Source organism: Archocentrus centrarchus, chromosome 17, assembly GCF_007364275.1.
Source record: "Archocentrus centrarchus isolate MPI-CPG fArcCen1 chromosome 17, fArcCen1, whole genome shotgun sequence".
Classification (NCBI taxonomy): Eukaryota; Metazoa; Chordata; class Actinopteri; order Cichliformes; family Cichlidae; genus Archocentrus; species Archocentrus centrarchus.
This window is the reverse complement of record NC_044362.1, coordinates 875,704-898,465: the sequence shown is the minus strand read 5'-3', so window position 1 is coordinate 898,465 and position 22,762 is coordinate 875,704. Positions and strand designations below refer to the sequence as shown.

General features: G+C 41.3%; 2 protein-coding genes across 2 annotated transcripts in view; both read left to right on the top strand.

Moving 5' to 3' along the window:
• Positions 1 to 20,897, top strand: part of LOC115795284 (zinc finger and SCAN domain-containing protein 12-like) — a 30,033-nt gene extending 9,136 nt beyond the window's left edge. The window contains exons 5-6 of the mRNA XM_030751095.1: positions 118 to 228; positions 18,742 to 20,897. Of these exons, the coding sequence (XP_030606955.1) occupies positions 118 to 228; positions 18,742 to 19,511 (881 nt within the window). The 3' untranslated portion in view covers positions 19,512 to 20,897. The remainder of the gene's footprint in view (positions 1 to 117; positions 229 to 18,741) is intronic.
• The window catches only part of LOC115795213 (zinc finger protein 2 homolog), a 500,950-nt gene that overhangs the window by 88,978 nt on the left and 389,210 nt on the right, over positions 1 to 22,762 (top strand). The gene's annotated exons all lie outside the window — the stretch shown is intronic.

Below are 22,762 nucleotides of genomic sequence, written 5' to 3'. Positions count from 1 at the left end.
CAGCGTGTCTGAGCAGGAAGTGGTCGTGTTGTGGTGTCTGAGCTGTTGGAGTAACAATGCCTTCAGTTCAGTATCTGAGAGAGTTTATCAACGAGCGGCTAACTGCTGCTGCTGAAGAAATATTCACAGAGTTTGAAAAAACCATCGTCCAGTACGAGGAAGAGATCGACCGTCAGCGCAGACTGCTGGATATCACCTGGAAACCTGAGATAAAGCTGCACAGGACAGGTGAGTCAGTCTGAGGGGCTCCATGAACTCACGCATGAATGGGACTCCTGGAGGATCCTGATCAGAGCTCTGCTGCGGGGGATATTCGGTTAGTGACCGCAGAAAGCTGCGCGCTAACAAACAAAGGGCCGCGCCACATATACCTCTATTTAGGTATATCCTAAGTCAGGGGTGTCAAACTCAATCAAAATTTAAGCCACAGTCTGAGTCGCGGGCCGAAGAGAATTTCAAGATCATTTTAATCAGTAATATGATTTGAATGGTCAGAATACAGCAACTTTCCCCTCAACCCATTAAATAAAATATAAAATATTTTTCTTCAAAAATGACATTAGGAAAAATGAAAATATTTCAAGCTATTGAAAATTTGCCAATTTTTCAGGAAAAAAATTTGATGTGATTTTTTTGCACTTCATATGCAGAAAAACGCTGCATAAACTGCGCAGTGTGTCCAGTTTATCAGCAAAAAGCGCAGCTGCAAACACAGCGGTGGAGACCAGCTCTGATTTCCATGCAGAACAAAGGTGCCGCCATTTGTGAACTTTTACTGTAATAAACCCTGTGTTGGATGGGAAATGCAATTTCTCAGCTTTCAGAAACTGTTTAAAATTTTCTGATAGGACAAACGGTCGCGGAATTACGGTAATTCAAAATTCCTTTGATCAGCCGGGTCAGTGTTAAACAGCTGTTCACGCCAGGTAAGGGCCGGTAAAGGGTGCCCCAGCGAGAGCGTCGGCACTGTCTGTGTTGCGGTGCTAATGACGCTTTGTGTCTTCAGGACTTTGCTGCGCAGCGTTTCCTGGTGTGTGAGCAGTGATGCATTGTCAGCTCACCTGTGCAGGTGGCGCGGTGGTTAGCACTGCTGCCTCACAGTTGGGGTTCGATTCCACCTTGGCCCGGGCCTCTCTCTCTGTGTGGAGTTTGCATGTTCTTACCGCACGTGTCAGACTCAAGGCCCCCGGGCCACATCCGGCCCGCGATATAATTTTATGTGGCCCGCGAGATGATTTCATGTAGCTTTTATTAATGGCCCGCGGGTAAATTGCGCTCCCATCACGTATACTACACATCCCACAATGCTCTGTAACAGCTGCCGCGCAGGCCAAGACCTGTGCACTAATGACACATTGATCAGTGATCAGCGGATAAAAACAGCAGTCATCACTTTTTACAGTGACATTTAACCCCTTAACTGGCAGCAAAAAAGTCACCTGACAAAAACTACATAACACCCTCTGGTTATTATTGGCTCTGAACAACCCATTTCATAGCCTATTAACTGGCTGCGTCTGGTCCGCCGGCCGAATGAAGTGCATTTATATGGCAGGCTAGACCCGCCCATTTTGACTGACACCTCATTCGGCCAATCATGTTAAGAAATGGGTTTCCCAGAGCCAATAATACTCAGAGGGCGTCACGTAGCTTTGTCAGGTGATTTGGTGCAGCCAGTTACATGATTGGCCGAATGACGTGTCAATAAAAATGGGAGGGTCTAGCCTGCCATATAAAAGGGACTACAAACGGCCCGTCACCGGGCCCTTGCCAGTTAAGGGGCTACGCTGCCTGACCCCCCCAAAATGACCAAATGAAAAGTGAAAAATGGATTTTTCCAAACAGGCGAGGCAAAGGACCTGATTGCGGACACTGGAGGTGAACCGTGTGTCTCTTTTCCTCGCCTGCCATGTGCGAGGAAAAGGGTGGATGCGGGAGAAGCTGCAGAGGGAGACCTGCACAGGTGAGCTGACAGTGCATCACTGCGTCAAACAGCAGGAAATGCTGCGCAGCAAAGTCCTGAAGACAGAACACGAGCATCGTAACACAGACAGTGAACTTTATAAGAGGCAAAGATTTAAATCACCGCATGTTCGGAGGAAAGTTTCTCAATTTGGTGACGTTCTTTATCACACAGGTGCCATGAGCTACCTGTGGAAATCTGTCAGTTCATGAAAAGTAAAGGTTGAAGCCTCAGCCGGGCTCCGGGCTGAAAGGTGGCTGTGTGAGTCGGCTTTTCTCTGCCACACAATGAAACATCTCACTGAAAGTCCTGCTGCTTCAGGGATGGGACTGCGTGATTATTATGATTGCTGACAAAAAAAAATCAGAGCAGGTGTCCACCGCTGTGTTTGCAGCTGCGCTTTTTGCTGATAAACTGGACACACTGCGCAGTTTGTGCAGAAATTCACATCATAGTTTTTACCTGAAAAATTTTCATCAGCTTGAAATATTTTCATTTTTCCTGATGTTATTTTAAAGAAAAATATAATTTTATATTTTAGTTAATGTGTTGAGGAAAAAAATTGCTGTATTCTGGCCATTCAAATTCATATTCATATTGGCTCAACTTTTTTTTTGTGTAGTACTTCTGTAGTTACTACTTAATACTTTAGCGTGTTTTGCTTTTATACAGTTTTATAAATTCTGCATGTTTTTAATACAGAGCCAACTGTTGTACAGTTTGTTGTACATTTATTCAAATGTAAGCATCAGAGAAATTTTGCAGTGTTAAATATGCTTAAAAATCAAAATAAATTGTCGAGTGTACTTTTGTTTCTAAGCACAGTATACCCACTACAAACATGTAGACTACACCACTGATCTTGCCCAAGGATAATTTGGCATGCAGACTGGAGCAGCCAGGAATCAAAGCAGAAAACCTGCTCTACCACCTGAGCCACAGCCACCCCAAATTTTTTAGAGTGTAGGAATTTCATTATTTTTAGTTTCCTGTGTGCTTACTGCATATCATTAGTAGTATTTAAAGCAAAAATATCATCCATCTCTCCGTTTTCTTCGACCTTCGTCCAGGGTTGCAGGGCGGCTGGAGCCTATCCCAGCTGCCAGGGTGAGAGGCGGGGTGCACCTTGGACAGGTCACCAGTCTGTGACAGGGCTGAGAGAGCCCTGGTCCATGTGAACCATTCACACTCACATTTACACCTACAGGCAATTAACAATCATCAATTAACCTCAACCCACTAATGTTTTGGTAAATTGGCTTTCTGGTCCAAAGGTAACCACAAGTTTTATGCAGCTTTCGTATTTGTGTGGTAAACATTTAGGCTAATCATGCTCAGAGACTGTAAGCAAAACTAAATAAGTGAACATCCACAAACAGAAGTAGTTTTAGATAGAGGCATATGAATGCCTTTATTATATATAATATTTTTATATATAGGAAAGAGAGAAGGGTGAAAAGAAAGGGATAGAGAAGAAAAAAAAAGAACACCCCCCCCCCCCCCCCCCCCCCCCCCCCCCCCCCCAACAATCCCCTGTGAGCAAGCATTAGGTGACGGTGGAGAGGAAAATCTCCCTTTAAACGGGAAGAAACCTCTGGCAGAACCAGGCTCAGCGAGGGGCAGCTATCTGCCGAGACCGGTTGGTGGGTAAAGGAAAAGAGAAAGGACGGAGAGAAAAGAAGGGGATCGAGAGGAAGTCTAAAGGTGGATTAAAGGTGGTGGAGGACGAGTCTAGTTTTGTCCTGAAGAAGCAGGAGAGTTAACTCCAGAAAAACTTGAAGCACTTTTTTTCCTGTTGACACTTCTCCTCATACATTTTTTCCAAATTTTCTTTGTATTCCTCCATTTTTTTGCTTTTGTTTATGAGTTCTGTGTTTCTGTTTTATAAGTCTTGGAGAACAGCTTTCAGCTCTCTGCGATTCTTCTAGCTGTTCTTTCTCTTTCAGCATTTGTGCATTTTGTTCCTGGATTTCTTGGAGCTTGCATTGTATCTTTTTGTGCTCTTCTTTCATGTTTCCGCGCATTTCTTTGTGCTTAGCTTCCTGTTTTTTCCTTTTCTTGAAGCATATCTTTAGTTATTTGCTGGGCTTCATCAAGCATTCCTTGTAATTCTTTATTTTTTTTCTTCAGCCTGACCTTCTGCACCGTGTGTATAATTTCCATGTCTTTCAGTCTGAATTTGACGTCTCTGTATTTAATTCTCACTTGTTCCATGTCTTCAAGTACGTCTACGTTTTTTACCCATGCGTCATCAAGCCTTCATTCTTTTCCTCCATGTCTTGGAGCTTGGATTCCAAGTCTGTGCAGATCTCATCCTGTTCTTTCTCTTTAATCATGTCTGTGTTTCTTTTCAGTGCTTCATTAAACTTTTCTTGCAGCTCCTGATTTTTTTTCTCTCCGAGACTTGGAGCTTGCAGTGCATGTCGTTGAATATAGTCTTGTAATGTTGCATCAAGTATGCAATTTTGTGCTGTGCTTGACATTACCTGCCAATAATGTTCATTTTTGATCTGCACATTGGGTGTGTCCTGCATATTTTGAACTTCTTGGTTTTGAGTGTTCATTAGAAGTTCATTGCAGATTTGTCCTGGTGGCTCATTTTGGACCTCCATCTCTTGGTTTGTGTCCTCCAGATGACCTTTCTCCTCCTGCAAACTGTGATCAGGTGCACTTCTGAGGGATTCAGGGTCAAGGGGGATTTCTGGCTGATCACCCAGTTAAGAGGGTCGGCGTTATTGCTCTCTCTTGAGTACTGAGACATGTTATAAGTTCACTGACCGCTACTGATTCAAATGTTTCCAAATGTTCCTTAGTCGATGCTCAGAAAAAAATGACTTCTAGGCTGGTATTCTTACATATTTAAGGCGTAGAGATCACAGACCTAGAGCTCAAAAGAAAACAATTGTACATTTGATGATGTAAGAGTTCCTGAATAAGATCAACATTCCATATACAAATTAGGTTGTCACATGACTTTAAAGATTTGACGTTATTCGTTATTCGTTTAAAAAAATTTAAGAAAAAAAAAAAACAGAAAATTCACTATTTAAACCAATAATGTTTGTGTAAGTGCATTTGTACATAAAAAAAAAAGGCAATCGTGGTGTTTTGTGGTGTTTATTTTGAACTGGACTGTTGGTGAGAGTCACGGCGCGCACGGCTCCAGTTTGGACGCAGCAGATAGAGCGCGAGTGGGCGTGCTCCACGTTGTTCTGTTATGATTTACCTGCTTTTGTTGGAAGATGCAGAGGGAGACCTGGGGCCTGTTCCAGCAGGTTTTGCTAATAACTCTGAGTTTGTTTACCCTAAAATGAGGAAAACTCAGATTTTCAGTTCCAGAAAGAGCTAACTCCAACTCTGAGTCAGTTACCAGGGTAACAGACTCTGTAACCCTAACCTGGCAGGTTTTAACCAACAAACTCTGAGTGTCTCTCTGACTCCGCCCCTCCTGCTGCACCTGAACCACCTGTCTGACACTCCCATTCATTTCCTCATTCATAAAGACGCTGCAAAGCCTCAGAGGAGCGAATTCATCTGCAGACGTTTATGTTTCTACAAGCACTGAAATCCCAGTTAGACGTTAGTTTGTTATTTTTGTAACATGAAGCTTTTACAGTCGTTCACTCGTCAACAGGCTGTAAGGATGGAGACAGCGATGATGTCACGCATTTATAATGAGGCAGCTGCAGCTGTCAGACTGTCAGTCAGTTCCTCTGAAACATTTACTGTAGTTACTGTAGCAACACTGTTACATCACACTGATCTGGATGAAGCTGCTGACACAGAACACACTGTGGATGGAAAAATGTCCGGATCCTGGAGATGATGTGAATGTTTGAGTGAAGATGAGGCTGAAATATTTGAAGACTTGAAAACTGAACTAAATGGATTTAAAGTGACTTAAATGATGTCATTTTGAAAGTTACTGTGTCTGAAATTCAGAGTATGAATTTCCACATATTTTCCACTGAAAATCACCAAAATCGGTGATCGTAGGCTCTATAACGAATCCGAGTCCACCCGCGCAGCAGGAGGATCCAAATGGATCAGGATCACGGATTCAGCCCAGATCCAGTTCAGGCTCCAGTTATTTTCCAGTTCATCCAGTCTAGATCTGTTCATAATGGCTTCATTTTCCCGACATGATCTGCATTCTTTAATTAAAATGTCTCATCCTCCCAAACTGTACTGAATTTTAAAACGTATAAACCTGTTTGCCTTTATTGGTAATACTTTACATTCATTACAGACTTGGGAAGCTGCTCTGAATGTTTTCAGCTAAATGTGAAACTATGATTGAACTCTGACCTTTAACAGTAACTCAGTAAAACATCTCTGCTGTGGCTGTCAGAGAGCTGTCATCTCTCAGTGAAGCTGCTCTTTGATCAGCTTCAGCTGATCTTAGATCAGATTAAAATGGTTAAACTGGAAACATTAAAGCAGTTTTTCTGTAAATCTCATTTTTATCCAGTAATGGCAGAAATAATGAAATCCTCAATTAAAAGAATGAATAAAGTGAGGTTGCTATTCCATTAATAGATTGTTTTACTGTACAATTATTTAAACAAATAACCATAAAATGAACTGTCATAAACTGCAGCAAAAACAGTTTTTATTAAGTAACAAACTGATCTGAGGTCAGCCCCGGGGTCTGCTGCTGTCTCAGTCTCTAACACACAGGTCGGTCAGTAAACTCAGTCTGAGCTGTTTCTCCTCATTTTTATCTCCACTTTCTGTCTCCTGCAGTTTGTCCGTCAAGCTGAATGAATAGATTTTATAAATCACATTTAAAATTAGGATTCATCTTCATCTGATGGAGATCTGATGGAGTAAATGATGACAGCAGACATTATAAAAGAAATGATATATTTTATAACAAACTTTTTTCTGTCTATGATGCTGAAACCAGCCCCCTGCAACCCTGAACAGTATAAGCGGAAATGAATGGATGGTTGATTTTTTTTTTTTTTTTTTTTTCCTCTAACCAGCGCTGAGCATCATACGATCTGTCATAGTTGTGATGCAGTTTAATATCTGAGATTAAAGTGCACTAGTTAAGGCCACAGGAATTAAATTATTAGATTACCGTCCAAGAAAGTCTGAAAACACACGAGGCTGTGTTTCATTATTCATTATTTTAAAAAGTAAAAAAAAAAAGAAATTGAAGGCGAGTAAAATAAAGGAAGTGAAAATGAGAGGAAAGGAGCCTTAAAGTATTATCCAGCACCTGTGGGTGTTCCCTCCCTGCTGCATAGAGACATTTTTTTAAGAAGCTGTTTTCTATCAGCGGTGCTGCTCAGTTTCAAACATCAGGCGTAGAACATCCTGCAGAAACAGGCCTGCACTGAACCACTGATTTTAACACCTTGAAAGACTTCACACAAAGAAGTCTTCATCGTGTTCTTCATCACAACCGAAACAACTCGGCCTTCATGTTGACATATGCAACGTGAATCCCGATTGGCTGTTTCTAACTTTATGAACACTGGAACCAGTCAGACAATCTAACCCAAACGCATTCACAGAAGAGGGAAAACAAGCTGTAAATGTCATTTTGCTGTGTTTTTGTGTCTGACTGGGACTGCCAAATTGTTATAATTTTTTTTTTTTTTTTTGAAAAATGAAATATTTTGGTGGAAGCATTTTAGATAAATGGGCAGTGAACATGTCTTCCCTGCAGAGGAACAGAAATAAGAATGTTTTGGGTAAAGTTTATCACCATGCTGCTTTTTCTTTCCTACATTTGGACACAAGGACACATTTGTAGCTGTGATTCCTTCAGTGTGAAGCCAGCTTTCTGATTTTGGAGCCCTGAGTTTTAGGATCTTTGAAGTTCTGCTCTGATGAGCTGACGTTCTTGTTTTTTCAGTTTATGCTGATCTGTTGAGATGTGATATTTAATCTCAGTATCTAACTCTTGGGGCCAGGAAAATGATTATGTATGATCTCTAAGCTTCATCAATTCTAGATGCAGATTTTCTTTTCAACATCTAGAACTACTGGAAAGTACCATACATGCTTGTGGATGGCAGGCACATGCTGTCCAGTGTTAGCTGGTAGCAGTGCTGCTGGTGCTTCAGTAAAACTGTGATTTGCACCCAGTGGTGGTGTCAGGAAGTTTTGTCTTTGCAAATATGTGTTGTAATGGCACCCAGCACAGGCCTTCTCTCATTGGCCTGGGCTGTGAGTGTGCACGAGTTGCATTAAACATCTACTTTGTTTCTGAAACAGGCTTTCCCTGTTGGATATAAATGTGGGTATTTAAAAACCTCATGCTGGGAAAATAAGAACACCAGTTTTCAGACTTTCAGTGACTTCAGCCATAAGAATCTCATGTGGATATCTGCTGTTTTTAAGGCTTAACACAGAAGAAAATGTGACTTTTAATTCTTTAAAACCAAGCCACCTCTATTTAGTCCGAGGGCACGTAACTTGAAAAATATTAATAGTATAATGTAATATCTGGAATGGCTCCATTTAAATCTGTTTTAAAAATCAGATGATTCTGAGGGTTCAGGTGAGAAAATTGATTTGCTGTGGTGTTTGGACTCCATGAAGAAAGTGAGTCTGACCTTCATCTTCATCTTTCTTCCTTCTGAGAGGAAGGAATTTTCCAGGCAGAAAAAAAATGGGGAATAGCCATGGTGTGGGGAGTGTCTGGTTCTCTGGTCTCAGGATCTCATTTGTGGTCTGCAGATGATGTGGTTTTGTTGGCTTCATGATTTCCAGGTTGCACTGAGGGTGGTGTGGATGGAATGAGAATTAGCACCTCCAACTCAGAGGTCATGGTTGTCAGCGGGAAAAGGGTGAAGTGCCCACTCTGGATTGGGAACGAGTGGCGGGGGGGCTTAGGTTTCTTGGAGCCTTGTTCATCAGTGAGGGGAGAGTGGAGTGAGAGATTTACAGATTGGTGCAGTGTGATGTGAATGCTGTACTGGTCTGCTGTGATGAAGAGAGAGCTGAGCGAGAAAGTGATTTCTACATTCCCACCCTCACCTATGGTCATGGGCTCTATGTAGTGACTGAAAGAATGATGGCGTGGATACAAGCTGCAACAATGGACTTCCTCTGAAAGGAATCTAAAGGTCAGCCTTAGAGATGGCGTGAGAGCTTGATCATTTAGGAGGTGCTCAGAGTGGAGCTGCTACTCCTCCAGATCAGAAGGAGCCAGTTGAAGTGGTCATCTGGCTAGAATGCCTTCTGGGTGCCTCCTAGGTGGGGTGTTTCAGGTCCAGGAGCAGACCCAGTACCCACTGAAGAGATTGTCTCATGGCTGGGAAGACTAAGGCCTGGGTGTGTCTGCATAGGATGCTGCCCCTGTGACCTGTCACTGGATAAGCAGAAAGTCTGTGGATGCTTGCTAACAGCATAAACTAGCTCCTTTACCATTAGCAGAGATTGAAGCACTGAATCAGTTTCCTGATTTGTGGCTTTAACGTCTGCTTTTTATTCACTTTTTTGCAGGTTGGAGTTATCTGCTAGACTGGTCGTCTTTAATTCTACTTTTGGTACTGGGAATTTAGAATTAAAATGGAAAATTGCACATCATGTAGTATATTTGAAAGAGTCTATTTGTTTAGACTCTTTCGCTCCAGTTGATCTTTCAGAGTTAACTTCAATAGTTACTTCCTCCAAACCAGCAACATGTTTATTAGATCCCATTCCTACTAGACTGTTCAAAGAAGTCTTTCCAATTATTGATGTTCAATCTTAAAAATTATCAATCTGTCTTTATTAGCTGGTTATGTACCACAGACCTTCAAGGTGGCTGTAATTAAACCTCTACTTAAAAAGCCATCACTGACCCAGCTGTCTTAGCTAATTATAGGCCAATCTCCAACCTTCCTTTTCTCTCAAAGATTCTTGAAAGAGTAGTTGTAAAACAGCTAACTGATCATCTGCAGAGGAACGGTTTATTTGAAGAGTTTCAGTCAGGTTTCAGAATTCATCACAGTACAGAAACAGCATTAGTGAAGGTTACAAATGATCTTCTTACAACCTCTGACAGTGGACTCATTTCTGTGCTTGTCCTGTTGGACCTCAGTGCAGCTTTTGATGTTGACCATAACATTTTATTACAGAGATTAGAGCTTGCTATAGGTATTAAAAGTACTGCACTGCAGTGGTTTGAATCATATTTATCTAATAGACTCCAATTTGTTCATGTAAATGGGGAGTCTTCTTCACACACTAAGGTTTTTTTTTTTTTTTTTTTTTTTTTTTTTTGCCTGTCATGTCTGGCAGATCTTGCAAACAGAACTGTGATCTGAATGCATTGTTGTGCCAAACATATTTGCTATTTCAAGATGAGCTCTATAGGTTCTCTATAGGCTCCTCTTGTTACTGTGTAATCCTTTATTTTATTTGAATTATTTTTAACATGCTATTTATCAAATTGTGCCAGAAATGACAGGCTTAAGAAATAGAAAAGAGAAAAGAAAGAAAAGAGAAAGGGAAAGAGGAAGAAGAAGAAAGGGGGAAAAAAAAGGAGAGAAAATAGAAAAAAGAAACAGGAAAGAGTGCAAGTAAGTAAACCAAATAGTTAGCCACTTGTTAAACTTAAGATATTGACAATATCTGCAAAATTAAAGATTGTGTGGGGAAAAAATAAATAAATAAATGAATAAATAAAAATAAAAGAAGAATAGTTATACAAACCAACCATTTTGTGTCATTATGTGGGTATATGTGTTTGTGTCATGAAATGTACTTACCAATGAAGGCAGAAAGCCGCAGCCCCGCCCATCAGAACCCAGAGGCAGGCAAAGAGAATCCCAGGAAGCCCAGGCCACCAGCAGCCCATCAAGACCTACGAAGACCCGCGGCCACTCATTCCAAAGACAACCATACACCCCTCCCAGCAGACGGAGGACGGAGGTCTCAGATGGAGTCCCAGCAGCCAAGGAGCAAGGGCACCAGAGCATTCGAGGCAACGAGAAGCCAGCCCCCCCCCAGCGGCCAGCCCCCCGCGCGGCCGGCAGCAGGGCCCCAGGGCCCCAGGGCCCCCGGCACCCAAGGGCCGCCCGAGCCCCCACAGGGCCCCCCCCCCACGCCGAAGAAGCCAACGCAGCTCCGCGCCGCAGCCCCCAGGGGAGCAGGTCACCACCCACATCAGAACATCCGGCCCCACCCAGGAACCAGGAGGTACCCACACCCCAGGGGGGCAGGGGGGGAGAGGCAACCAGCAAGGAGCGGTCAGGAGGCAAGCCACCGGCCCAGACCCAGGTCCAGCCAAACATACAACCACACGTACACCGGCAAGCACACCCATGTACACATTTATACACAAACACACTCTCCCACACACATATAAACATATAAACAAAGACTGTGACAAATACAAAGACACACATTCATCCATAGCTACCCACTCTCTGAAGATGGGAACGGAAACCACCCCAGGGCCAACAGTGACCCCAAGACCAGGAAGGTGGAAGAAAAAAAAAAAAAAAAAACCCCCCGACTTCCAATTCATAAGGATAGTTTTCTTAGCGATGCACAAGGCGGTGAGAACTATGTGTGACATATTTGACTCCATCACTAATTCACTGATGTCACCTAAGATGCATAGTCTGGGGGAAGTTGGGACGCGACAGCTAAACCATGTGGATAGGTCTTTACATATCCTTTGCCAAAATCTCTGAACAGGTACACAAGACCACAGAGCATGTAGATAATTCTCCTCTGAATTGCTTGTACAGTGGGTGCATATGTTTGTGTCATGGATCAGCTGTGTGGCAGGAAAGAAGGGGACCCCAAGGCAGACGAGGTAAATGGAACAGACAGTCTTTAATTGGCAAAGTGCAGGACGGAACCAGGAACAAAACCAGAACTCAAAACCAGGACAAAAATGAACCACAGAGGAACACAGCAGGGGAGCGAACGACGACGACGCGACGAGGACAAAGTGAAAACACCGACAATATAAACACAGCAGGTAATGGGCAAATGGGAAACAGCTGGGAGGGAAACACAGGAAGCACAATTAAACCAAAAGCGCACAGACAAAAGACCTACCAAAATAAAACAGGAAAGAACCTAACCGAGTACACACTGGCTGAACACCTGGGAATACAGACACCGAAGGATAACCGACACCAGCACAACAGAGCACAAGGGAACAGAAACAGTGAAACCATAATAAAACAGAACTAAATCACCGGAACATAGAATACTGGGCCACCGGCCCAGGACCATGACAGTTTGAATGTGTAAGGCCCATTTGGAACATCCTTTGTCCAGTATAGTGTGTTCTATGGAGAATTTTATATTGTAAAAGTTGTACTTGGGGTCTTTTAGTCATTTTGAAGATATTTAAACATATTTCTGTCCATAAATTTTGATCTAGGTTAACAGAAAGATCACGCTCCCATTTTGCAATTGGGAGGGAAACTGAATCATCAGTTTTCAGTAATAATTTATACAATTTTGGGGTATAGAGGTTAAGAAATTCTGTTACCCATGTAGGTATTTCTAGATTCAACTGATTAAGGTTAAATCTTCCCTGTAAAATGGACTTAAGTTGTTGATATTCCAGAAATCTACCGTTGCCAATTCTATATTTTGACATAAGTTCTTGGAATGTAATAAGGTTTCCATCTTGGATAATATGTTCTAAAGTATTTACACTCTTAAAACGCCATAACGGAAAATTCAGCATTTTCTTTTTCTGACAAATATCTGGATTATTCCAAATGGGTGTTAGCTTACAGGGGATAAGTGAAGATTTAGTTATTTTCAAAAATTCCCACCAAGCTGTCAGAGAGGTATTTATACTAAGGACTTTATAGCAGTTATGATGTTTAATACTGGAACTAATGAAAGGTAAATCTGAGATTTTTATTTTTCCACAAAACGCCTGTTCTAGATCCAGCCATGGGTTGTCTAATGAATTGGATTTGATCCACTTTGAAATATACTGCAACCTATTGCTTAAGAAATAGTAATAAAAGTTTGGTAATTCCAGACCTCCACTTTGTTTTGGCTTTTGTAAAGTTTTTAAGCTTATTCTTGATGGTTTGTTTTTCCATAAAAATTTTGAGATGTTTGAATCTAGTGACTTGAACCAAGGAATAGAAGGTTTATTAGGGATCAGTGAAAATAGATAATTAATTTTTGGTAAGACCATCATTTTAATGGCAGCAACTCTCCCCATGAGTGATATAGGTAAACTATTCCAACGTGTGAGATCATCCTCTATTGTTTTTAATAAGGGGATATGATTTAATCTTACCAAGTCTGAGAGCCTGGCGGAAAAATTTATGCCTAAATATCTAATATTTCCTGACTTTAGTGGGGCCCTAGGGGTTCTATGGAAATTACAAGTCAGAGGCAAAACTGTTGATTTACTCCAATTGATAGAGTAATCGGATATAGATGAGAACTTATCTATCAGTGTGATAGTCTTCAAGAGAGAAGCTTGTGAATTCCCAAGGAAAAGTAATACATCATCAGCATAAAGGCTAATTTTATGGTTCATATTTTCAGTTTGAATCCCTTTAATATTTGCATTTTGACGGATTGCTGCTGCTAGTGGCTCAATGAAAATTACAAAAAGAGAGGGAGAGAGTGGGCAGCCCTGCCTAGTGCCCCTCTGCAGACTGAAGCTTTGGGAAATGAGATCATTTGTCCTAACACGCGCATTTGGGGAGCTGTGTAGTGTTCTGATCCAGTTTATAAAGGATGAACCGAATCCAAATTTTTGTAGAACTGCTAGTAAGAATTTCCAATTTACCCGATCAAATGCCTTTTCTGCATCTAAAGACACGATTGTCGTCTCTAATTTGTTAATAGAACAATAGTCTATTATATTTATCAGTCGACGTGTATTATTGGCTGAGTGCCGACCCTTGATAAAGCCTGTTTGATCTGGATGTACAATAAATGGAGTAAAACTTTCTAATCTTTTGGCAAGGGCTTTGCAAATTATTTTAAGATCTACATTAATGAGAGAGATTGGCCTGTAGCTGGATGGGAGTGTGGGGTCTTTGCCTGGTTTAAGAAGCAGGCTAATGTTAGCAGAGTTTAGGGTTGGAGATAAGATGATTTCACTCTGAATCTGAGTTACCATTCTGAAAAAAATGGGAGCTAGCTCTGAACAAAATTCTTTATAAAACTCGGCTGGAAAACCGTCTGGACCTGGGGCTTTATTATTTGGGAGGTGCTGTACTGCTTCACTAAGTTCAGATAATGAAAGAGGTAAATCCAGAGCTGCAGCTTGATCGTCATCTAGTTTTGGTAGAATTATATTGTTAAGAAATTCTTCCATTTCAGTATCAGATGGGTTAATCTGTGGTGAATATAAGGCTTCATAAAAGTCTTTAAAAGAGTTATTTATTTGTTGTGGGTCATGAGTAATGTTACCAGTTGAATCTTTAATAGAATAAATAGCTGTTTTTTCTTTATTTAGTTTTAATTGGTTGGCCAGGAATTTTCCAGATTTGTTTCCATGCTCGAAGTTTTCCAAACGCAGCCTCTGCAACATAAATTGTGTCCTTTTATCAGTTATTTCATTTAACTCCAGTTTCAGTTTCCTCAGGTTGTTAATTATATGTTCTTGTGGTGAAGCAGCATAGGCAGTTTCTAAAGATTTAATTTTCTGTTCTAATTCTAACACAAGTGTTTTTTCTTTATTTTTCATATGCGAGCAGTAAGATATTATTTTGCCCCGCATTACTGCCTTTCCTGCTTCCCAAAGAACACATGGTGATATTTCCGGAAGATCATTATTTTCTAAATATGCTGACCACTCCTTTTTGAAATAATTAATGAAATCTTGTTCTTTAAGTAATGATGTATTAAATCTCCAGTTCCTGGTTGGTGGTGTAACTTTTTTCTGTGTCAGAGAGAGAGACACCGGTGCATGATCACTGATCGTGATAGGATGAATCTGTGTGTCTGTAATGTCCATCATCATGGAGCTGCTAACTAGAAAGTAGTCTATGCGGGAGTGGGAGTGATATACTGGTGAGAAAAAACTATAATCCCTCAGAGTGGGGTGATGTGAACACCAAGCATCACAAAGACCAAAATCCTTCATGTACTGTTTAAGAATGTCTGCAGACTGCCAGTTCCTCTGACTCACTGCTGTACTGAGCCTGTCAATATCTGCATTAAGTACCAGGTTGAAGTCTCCTCCTATTACTAGTGTAGTGACAGAGTGATCAGATAGTGAGGTGAAGAAAGTATGAAAGAAGGAGGGGTCATCAACATTTGGTCCATATATGCTAGCAATACATAGTTCTGTATTCTGAATAGATAAATTGAGTATTATAAATCTACCTTCAGGGTCTATTGTAGTGTTGCTAATGTTAAAGTTTATCTTCCTGTTAATCAGTATAGCTACACCTCTTTGTTTGGAGTTGTAGCAGGCTGAGTAAGTGTGAGGGAACTGTGGAGAGGAGAGAGTGTGCACAGATGTTTTGGACATGTGTGTCTCCTGTAAAAGAACAACATCTGCTTTTAAGTCTTTTAACTGATTAAAAATTTTTAGTCTTTTTTCCCTCGAACCAGCTCCGTGTACATTCCATGAGACAAATCTGAGTGTGCTTATGTTTAACCTAACTAATGGGCTGTTGTGTGCTCACTAAAGATGTGTGTGAATATGCGCTGTATGTTGGTGGGTGTGTGTGTGTGTGTGTGTGTGTATGTGTGCGTATGCTCTGTATGTTGGCGTGTTGGCGTGCTAATTGCAGAAATAAAAAAGACGTGAAAAAAGTGACCTGAGTGACATAAGACTGAAATAAGAAGAGGAGGAAAAAAGAGGAGGAGAAGAAGAAGAAACATCTTTTAAACAAAACAAACAAGTGATCACGGCACTATGCTCATTAATCGGCGTTATTGGTACTATTTAGACAGTTGAATATACATTTAGAAAACTGCAGAGAAAGTAGAAAAAGAAACAAAAAAAAAAACTCAGAAAAGAACGTTAATATGGACACAGATCACCTGAACGATCAGTAGAGCCATGGCGTGGTGCTTTTGTCGCGGTAAAGCTGTCCGTTTACATACAGTTTGTCCACGGCGATGACAGCCCGGGAGCCTCCCTGCATGAACTTCTTCCGGATGGGGAACAGGGCCTTGCGTCGCTCCAGGATCTCCTTCGGAAACTGGTCGTTGACGCTGAAGTCCGTCCCTCTCAGCTCCCGGCCGCGGCTCTTCACCAGCTCTTTTTGTTTAAAGTGTTCGAATTTGGCCACGATCGGTCTGGGTCTGCGTGCTCCGGGTCGCTTTCCTCCCAGGCGGTGGACTCTATGGAAGGCGATGGTCTTCACGGTGTCATCCGGGAGCTTCAGGTGAGTTTGGATAAACTCCTTCACTGTAGCCTCCGGGTCCTCCTCTGCCTTTTCCGGAATACCTGAAAAAAAAAGATTTTCTCTCATGCTGCGGGCCTGAAGCTCGATAATAGATTCTTTAATTTTCTTATTTTCAGCTGAGAGCCGGGTCATTTCCTCGGTGAGGGAATTTACCGACTCTCTGAGGACAGCGTTTTCAGCAGCCAGTGTTTCCACCTGATGCTGGCTGAACTCGACTGACTCCCGCAGGGCCTGAAACTCCTTGTGGAGGATTTCAACCAGGGCCAAGCGGGCGTCAAAGCTTGACAGCTTGTTGTCAATGGACTCCAGAATGCCCACAATATTAGTGGTGGGTGGCGATACCGCCTCTAGGGAATCTTCGGGGCGGCTTCTTTTCGTAGACGGAGTTCCCTTGCTGGTGGAGGGAGTCGACGTCTTGTCGGGTTTCCCCATAACGACTCGCTCAAAACACCCGTCGATGTAACGTAACAGACTGTCCAGGTCCTCTTCACCGTCCTCCAGATTGCTGCAAAAAATTTAAGTTAGGCTGAAAAAACTATCTAGATTTGTTAGTTTTAAGCCTGTCTACTTTATAAATTGCAGAAAAAAAGCTAATCACTCAAATGTTTGCAAATGGAATCACGCCGCCATTGGCGATTCTGCCGAGATTCACAAAGTCTCGCGTGACTACAGCATAGCCTCCTGACTACAGCATCTCTTTTTTTTTTTTTTTTTTTTTTTTTTTTTTTTTTTTTTTCTTAAAAATCATGCAATTTATTTCAAAACATCAAAAACAGTCTGTATCAGAAGTGAAACATACAGGGGTTACCAGCCCTTTCTTAGATTACAGAACTGATCAGCAGAAAGTATGGAAGTTCGTTTTCATAACTGAAAAAAAAATGCTGTGCCCAAGTCAAAATTTTGGGCACAGCACAACTTCACACACTAAGGTTAATTATGGAGTTCCACAGGGTTCTGTGCTAGGACCAATTCTATTTACATTATAAATGCTTCCCTTAGGCAGTATTATTAGAAAGCATTGCATCAATTTTCATTGTTATGCAGATGATACTCAGCTTTATCTATCAATGAAGCCAGATGATGCACATCAATTAGTAAAACTGCAGGAATGTCTTAAAGACATTAAGGCCTGGATGACCTCTAATTTCCTGCTTCTAAATTCAGATAAAACTGAAATTCTTGTTCTCGGCCCCACAAATCTTAGAAACATGGTGTCTAACCAGATACTTACTCTGGATGGCATTACTTTGGCCTCCAGCAACACTGTGAGAAATCTTGGAGTCATTTTTGACCAGGATATGTCCTTCAATGCACATATTAAACAAATATGCAGGACCGCTTTTTTGCATTTGCGCAAAATTTCTAAAATTAGAAACATCCTTTCTCAGAGTGATGCTGAAAAGCTAATCCATGCATTTATTACTTCTAGGGTGGACTATTGTAATTCATTATTATCAGGCTGTCCTAAAAGCTCCCTGAAAAGCCTTCAGCTGATCCAAAATGCTGCAGCTAGAGTACTGACAGGGACTAGAAAGAGAGAGCAGATTTCTCCCATATTGGCTTCTCTTCATTGGCTCCCTGTTAAATCTAGAATAGACTTTAAAATCCTTCTCCTCACCTACAAGGTCTTGAATAATCAGGCACCATCTTATCTCAAAGACCTCATAGTACCATATCACCCCAACAGAGCACTTCTCTCTCAGACTGCTGGCTTACTTGTGGTTCCTAGGATACTTAAGAGTAGAATGGGAGGCAGAGCCTTCAGCTTTCAGGCGCCTCTTCTGTGGAACCAGCTCGAGACAGACACCCTCTCTATTTTTAAGATTAGGCTTAAAACTTTCTTTTTTGATCAAGCTTATAGTTAGGGCTGGATCAGGTGACCCTGAACCATCCCTTAGTTATGCTGCTATAGGCCTAGTCTGCTGGGAGTTCCCATAATGCACTGTTTCTTCTCATTCACCTTATTTACTTTGTTTATACTCCACTCTGCATTTAATCATTAATTATTTTTAATCTCTGTCTCTCTCCCCTCAGCCCAACCGGTCTCAGCAGATGACCCCCCCTCCCTGAGCCTGGTTCTGCTGGAGGTTTCTTCCTGTTAAAAGGGAGTTTTTCCTTCCTACTGTCACCAAGTGCTGCTCATAGGGGGTCGTTTTTGACTGTTGGGTTATCTCTGTATTATTGTAGGGTCTTTACCCACAATACAAAGCGCCTTGAGGCGACTGTTTGTTGTGATTTGGTGCTATATCAATAAAATTGAATTGAATTGAATATAACTAATAAAGGATCAGATCTGTGACTAATAAAGACCAAAGACCAACTCCCAGATATTTAAATGACCACATGAAAGTGTTTTATTCTAATCAGAAATTGGAAATATAATATTTCTTCTCAACAGTTATTTTTGTGAATTTTCTGTTATCACAGAGTAACTTTTTTTTGTGTGTGTTTCTGTGTATCCAGACCCCCCACAGCAGCATGTCAGTAAGGAGGGGGTTCTCATTGAGCAGCAGCTCTGGAACCAGGAGAAGATCTCCAGTCTGGACCAGGAGGAACCAGAACCTCCACAGATTAAAGAGGAAGAGGAGGAACTCTGCAGCAGTCAGGAGGGAGAGCAGTTGATACTGAAGGAGGAGAGTGATACCTTTATGGTGACTGCTGCTTATGAGGACAGAGACCACAGTGAACCAGACAGGGAGCAGCTGCTCTCTTACAGCTCTGCTGCAGCTGAGAGCAGAGATCAGGGAGGAAGCTGGAGTATAGATTTAGCATCAACTAGAAATACAGAGTCAATTCCAAAGAGACAACTTAGGAACAAAAGTCACAGTAACAATGTAGAAGACCCTGCTATGTCAGAGAGTCAGTGTAACTCTGACATAGCAGGTAAAAAGGCTATAAAGTGTGATGTTTGTGGGAAAGCCTTTAAGAAAAGGTCGCGAATGAAGGAACATTACAGAATCCACACAGGTGAGAAACCTCATTCTTGCAAAACGTGTGGGAAAAGATTCACTCAGAGGAGTGCGTTGACTGTCCACATGAGAATCCACACAGGCGAGAGGCCGTATCCTTGTAAAACATGCGGGAAAATGTTCTCATATAGTAGTATTCTGTTGGCACACACAAGAACTCATACAGGTGAGAAACCATATCACTGTAAAATATGCGGGAAAATGTTCACATATAGCAGTCATTTGTGGCGCCACATGAAAAGTCACACAGATGAGAATTTGTAGTGGTGAACAACAACTACTGCTGCTGAATTAAGAGTTTGTGGGTTAGAGTAGAGATGAGTGTATAGGAGCTGTTTAATAAATGCAAAATATTAAAAATTTGTTTACATTACTTTTTTTGGTTTATTTGGCTCATTGTCTCGTGGTTGTTGCCTTTTTACCTTTTCATTTCGATCAGTTCATTTTTGGCTTTATTTTGGGGGTTTGGTAGGAGTCCAGACATGCCATGGGAACCTCAGGTTATACAGGTAAGGTAGGCAAATATGGGACCAGCATGCACTGCCAAGGTGATGATGATTATTATTTTTTTTTTTTTTAATTATTTTAACCAGCACATCATAGGAAGCAGGAGCCATGAATGTCAGCCTCTTTGTTTGCTTGTGTCAAATAGATCAGAAAAACAGATCTTGATGGTAAAAGACTCACAGACCAATTTTGAAAGGAGGAAGGCCACATGAGGGAAACCGCAGAAGAAGTGGTGTTGGATTTATCAGCAGAGGTGCTTCAGCACCAGTAAAGGTGGTGCGAGGTTCAGTTTAAAGGTGGTTTTAAAGGTGACTTTCATATGGTGCATCAGTGGCCTCAAGTAAAAAGTTTTGGAAATAGCTGCTACAAAATGTTCATTTAAAAAAAAAAAGACAAACCTGGAACATCTTTCAGATGGCAAGCACCTTCAGACTGCTCAGAAAGAAGATCGGAGTTTACTAAATGTAATGTTTCTGAAACCAGAACCGAAGGTATCGAGTTGCTGCCCTCTGGGTCACCGTTAACTCTGCTGCTGGCAGCCGGAGCCGTGAACTTTTGTCCTGTTGTGTTACAGAAACAGAGAATTGGACATTACACCTGGTTCTGCTGTGTAACACTGAATGCAGTGACAGCTGTCAGTGAATGTGAGTTGGTGTGTTGTGACCACTGAGAACAAGTTTATGTTGTAATATAAAAGCTGTTTTCAGGGTTTCTTTGAAAAACTGTGTTCTGAGTTATACTCAGTTTGTAAACTAAAAAAACATATTAAAGATGTATGCAGCTCGTACGTCCGTCTGCATCACTGATAGGTTTAAAAAAAAAAAAAAAACGCTCACTGTTTTCTTTATCAGATTCTATTTTTCAAACTTTACCTCCAACATTTTATGTTTGACTGTGTCTGAACTTTGCTGAAAATTGTCTCATATAGTGTCATACTGTAACAGCTTGTATTTTTTTTTACTGTTTTTTTTTGTGAAACTCTGATGTTGAAGTTGAGAAACTCTTTAGTTTCTGTCCAGCTGGATTCTTTCCTTATTTAAAAGCACATTTTATTTTATTTTTTATTGCTCAGGCTTTACATGTGACAGAGTTACAAGATGGAGATATGAAAAACTGTGTACAAATAAATTATTTAGAACATTGTTTCACTGCTGGTTATTATTTAAATTTATAGTTTACTGTATTACAGTGGAAAATATTAAAGTTTTTAGTAGAACTTCTGCATGAATACGCACAAATTTACAACATAAACAAAGACACAATGTGCTGCCAACTGCAGGCTGAGCCGACGGTGAAGCTCCAAACTTTTGAAAGCTCTGTGTTGTGTTTACTTTGCTTTCTTTATTTTAGCAGCCTGACTGTCAGGACATGAACGCTGCTCACAGAAACTCTCCCTGCTGCTGCGGCTGGGAGGAGTCCTCAGTGTTTAGATCAGAGGGAGTCTGGACTCCTGTGGTCGTGGAGCACGGCTGAAGAATCATGCTGAACATCAGGATGGACGTGATGTGGAGCAGATCTGACACTGAAATGAAGAATAAGAGCAGCAGATTTTTTTAGTACCTACAGTTGGTTTGTGGTTGATGTGGATTTGCTGCTCATGTGAATCCTCCCACAGTGTTTCATTAGCAGCTGTAACCACAGTGACTCTGATAAAACAGGAATCAGCAGAATCCATCTGATATGAAGCTGTGCTTTGAATACCACTTCCCTCCTCTTTGAAGAGTAGTCAGATATCTGTGTTCAGGTTTTTGTACAGCCTCTTCTACACTTTGTATCACTGTGTTTCTTAGAGCACAGTAGTAGAGAGCTGTGTCTGCCAGGGTTAGAGCTTTAATGGTCAGAGTAGTTGATGTATCTGTTGTTTGTGATTCATATCGATTATCAGGAATATATTCACCACTCCATGATTTTGCTTTTTTCCACAGTATAAACTGAGGAGCCTGAAGGTCAGAATGATGTCTGTACCAGTAAAGGTAGATATAACTATCATCTGTCTGATAGCTACATGTGAGTGTGACAGTTTGTCCTTCTGTTTTAGTGACTTCAGCTTGTTGAGGAGAGATTGTGTCTCCAGCTGTTGGTCCTGGACAAAGAAAGAAGAAAAGTAGTGAAATGCAGTCTGTATATCTGCTTAATGCAGCAGCTTCAACTAAACTTTAATCCCTGTTCTTAAACTCACCTATAATGTGAGATAGAAGCAAAAAGAGGTGCAGCAACATGTCTTTGGAGTTATTAAAGCCAGACAGACAGCACATGAACAATGTTCTTCCACTGCAGCACAATGAGGAAGAAATAATGTCATTGGAGGAGCTGAAGTTCAGTGGGCGGGGCCAGTTACCTCTTGACATCATTGCTTCAGTTCATCTCAGCCAATCAAATAGTTTTGTGCTTCCACAGCAGCTCTGTCTCTGTCTCTGATCTTTACTGCTTCATTTCTCTGTTGTCTTTGTCATCAGTCCAATGACACAAGAATCAGAGGTTTAACAGTGTGTGGCTCCCTCTAGTGGATGTTGTGGAGTATTCTGTTGTCTTTGCTCCAAAGGTTTTTGTACAGAGTTTTGCTGTTTCCTGTCACTGTGGGCTGCAGAGCACAGTAGTACACAGCAGAGTCTGTCACTGCAGCAGAGGAGATCTCCAGATGAAACTCACTGTTTTGTTGGTCTTTTTTAAACGTCAGTCTTTCTGTTTTCTCTGAATAGTCTGAGATGAGAAACTGTGGAGGTGAACTGGACTTCTGTTGGTACCAGTAGAGGTTCCTGACATAGCCTGAATATTTGCAGGACAGAGTCACAGCGTCTCCTTCCAAACTCATCACTACATCTTTAGATGGTGTCAGTAAATCCTCAGAGGATCCTGAAAACAACAAAGATATATTTCACCATGATGGATTTTAATTCTGTATCTTTAAACTTGGTTCAGTTTATAAAAAGTGAATAAATTCAAACAACAAATATTTCCATGTCTATCATCTCCTTTTTCATCTCACTCCATCTCTTGATGACTTACCA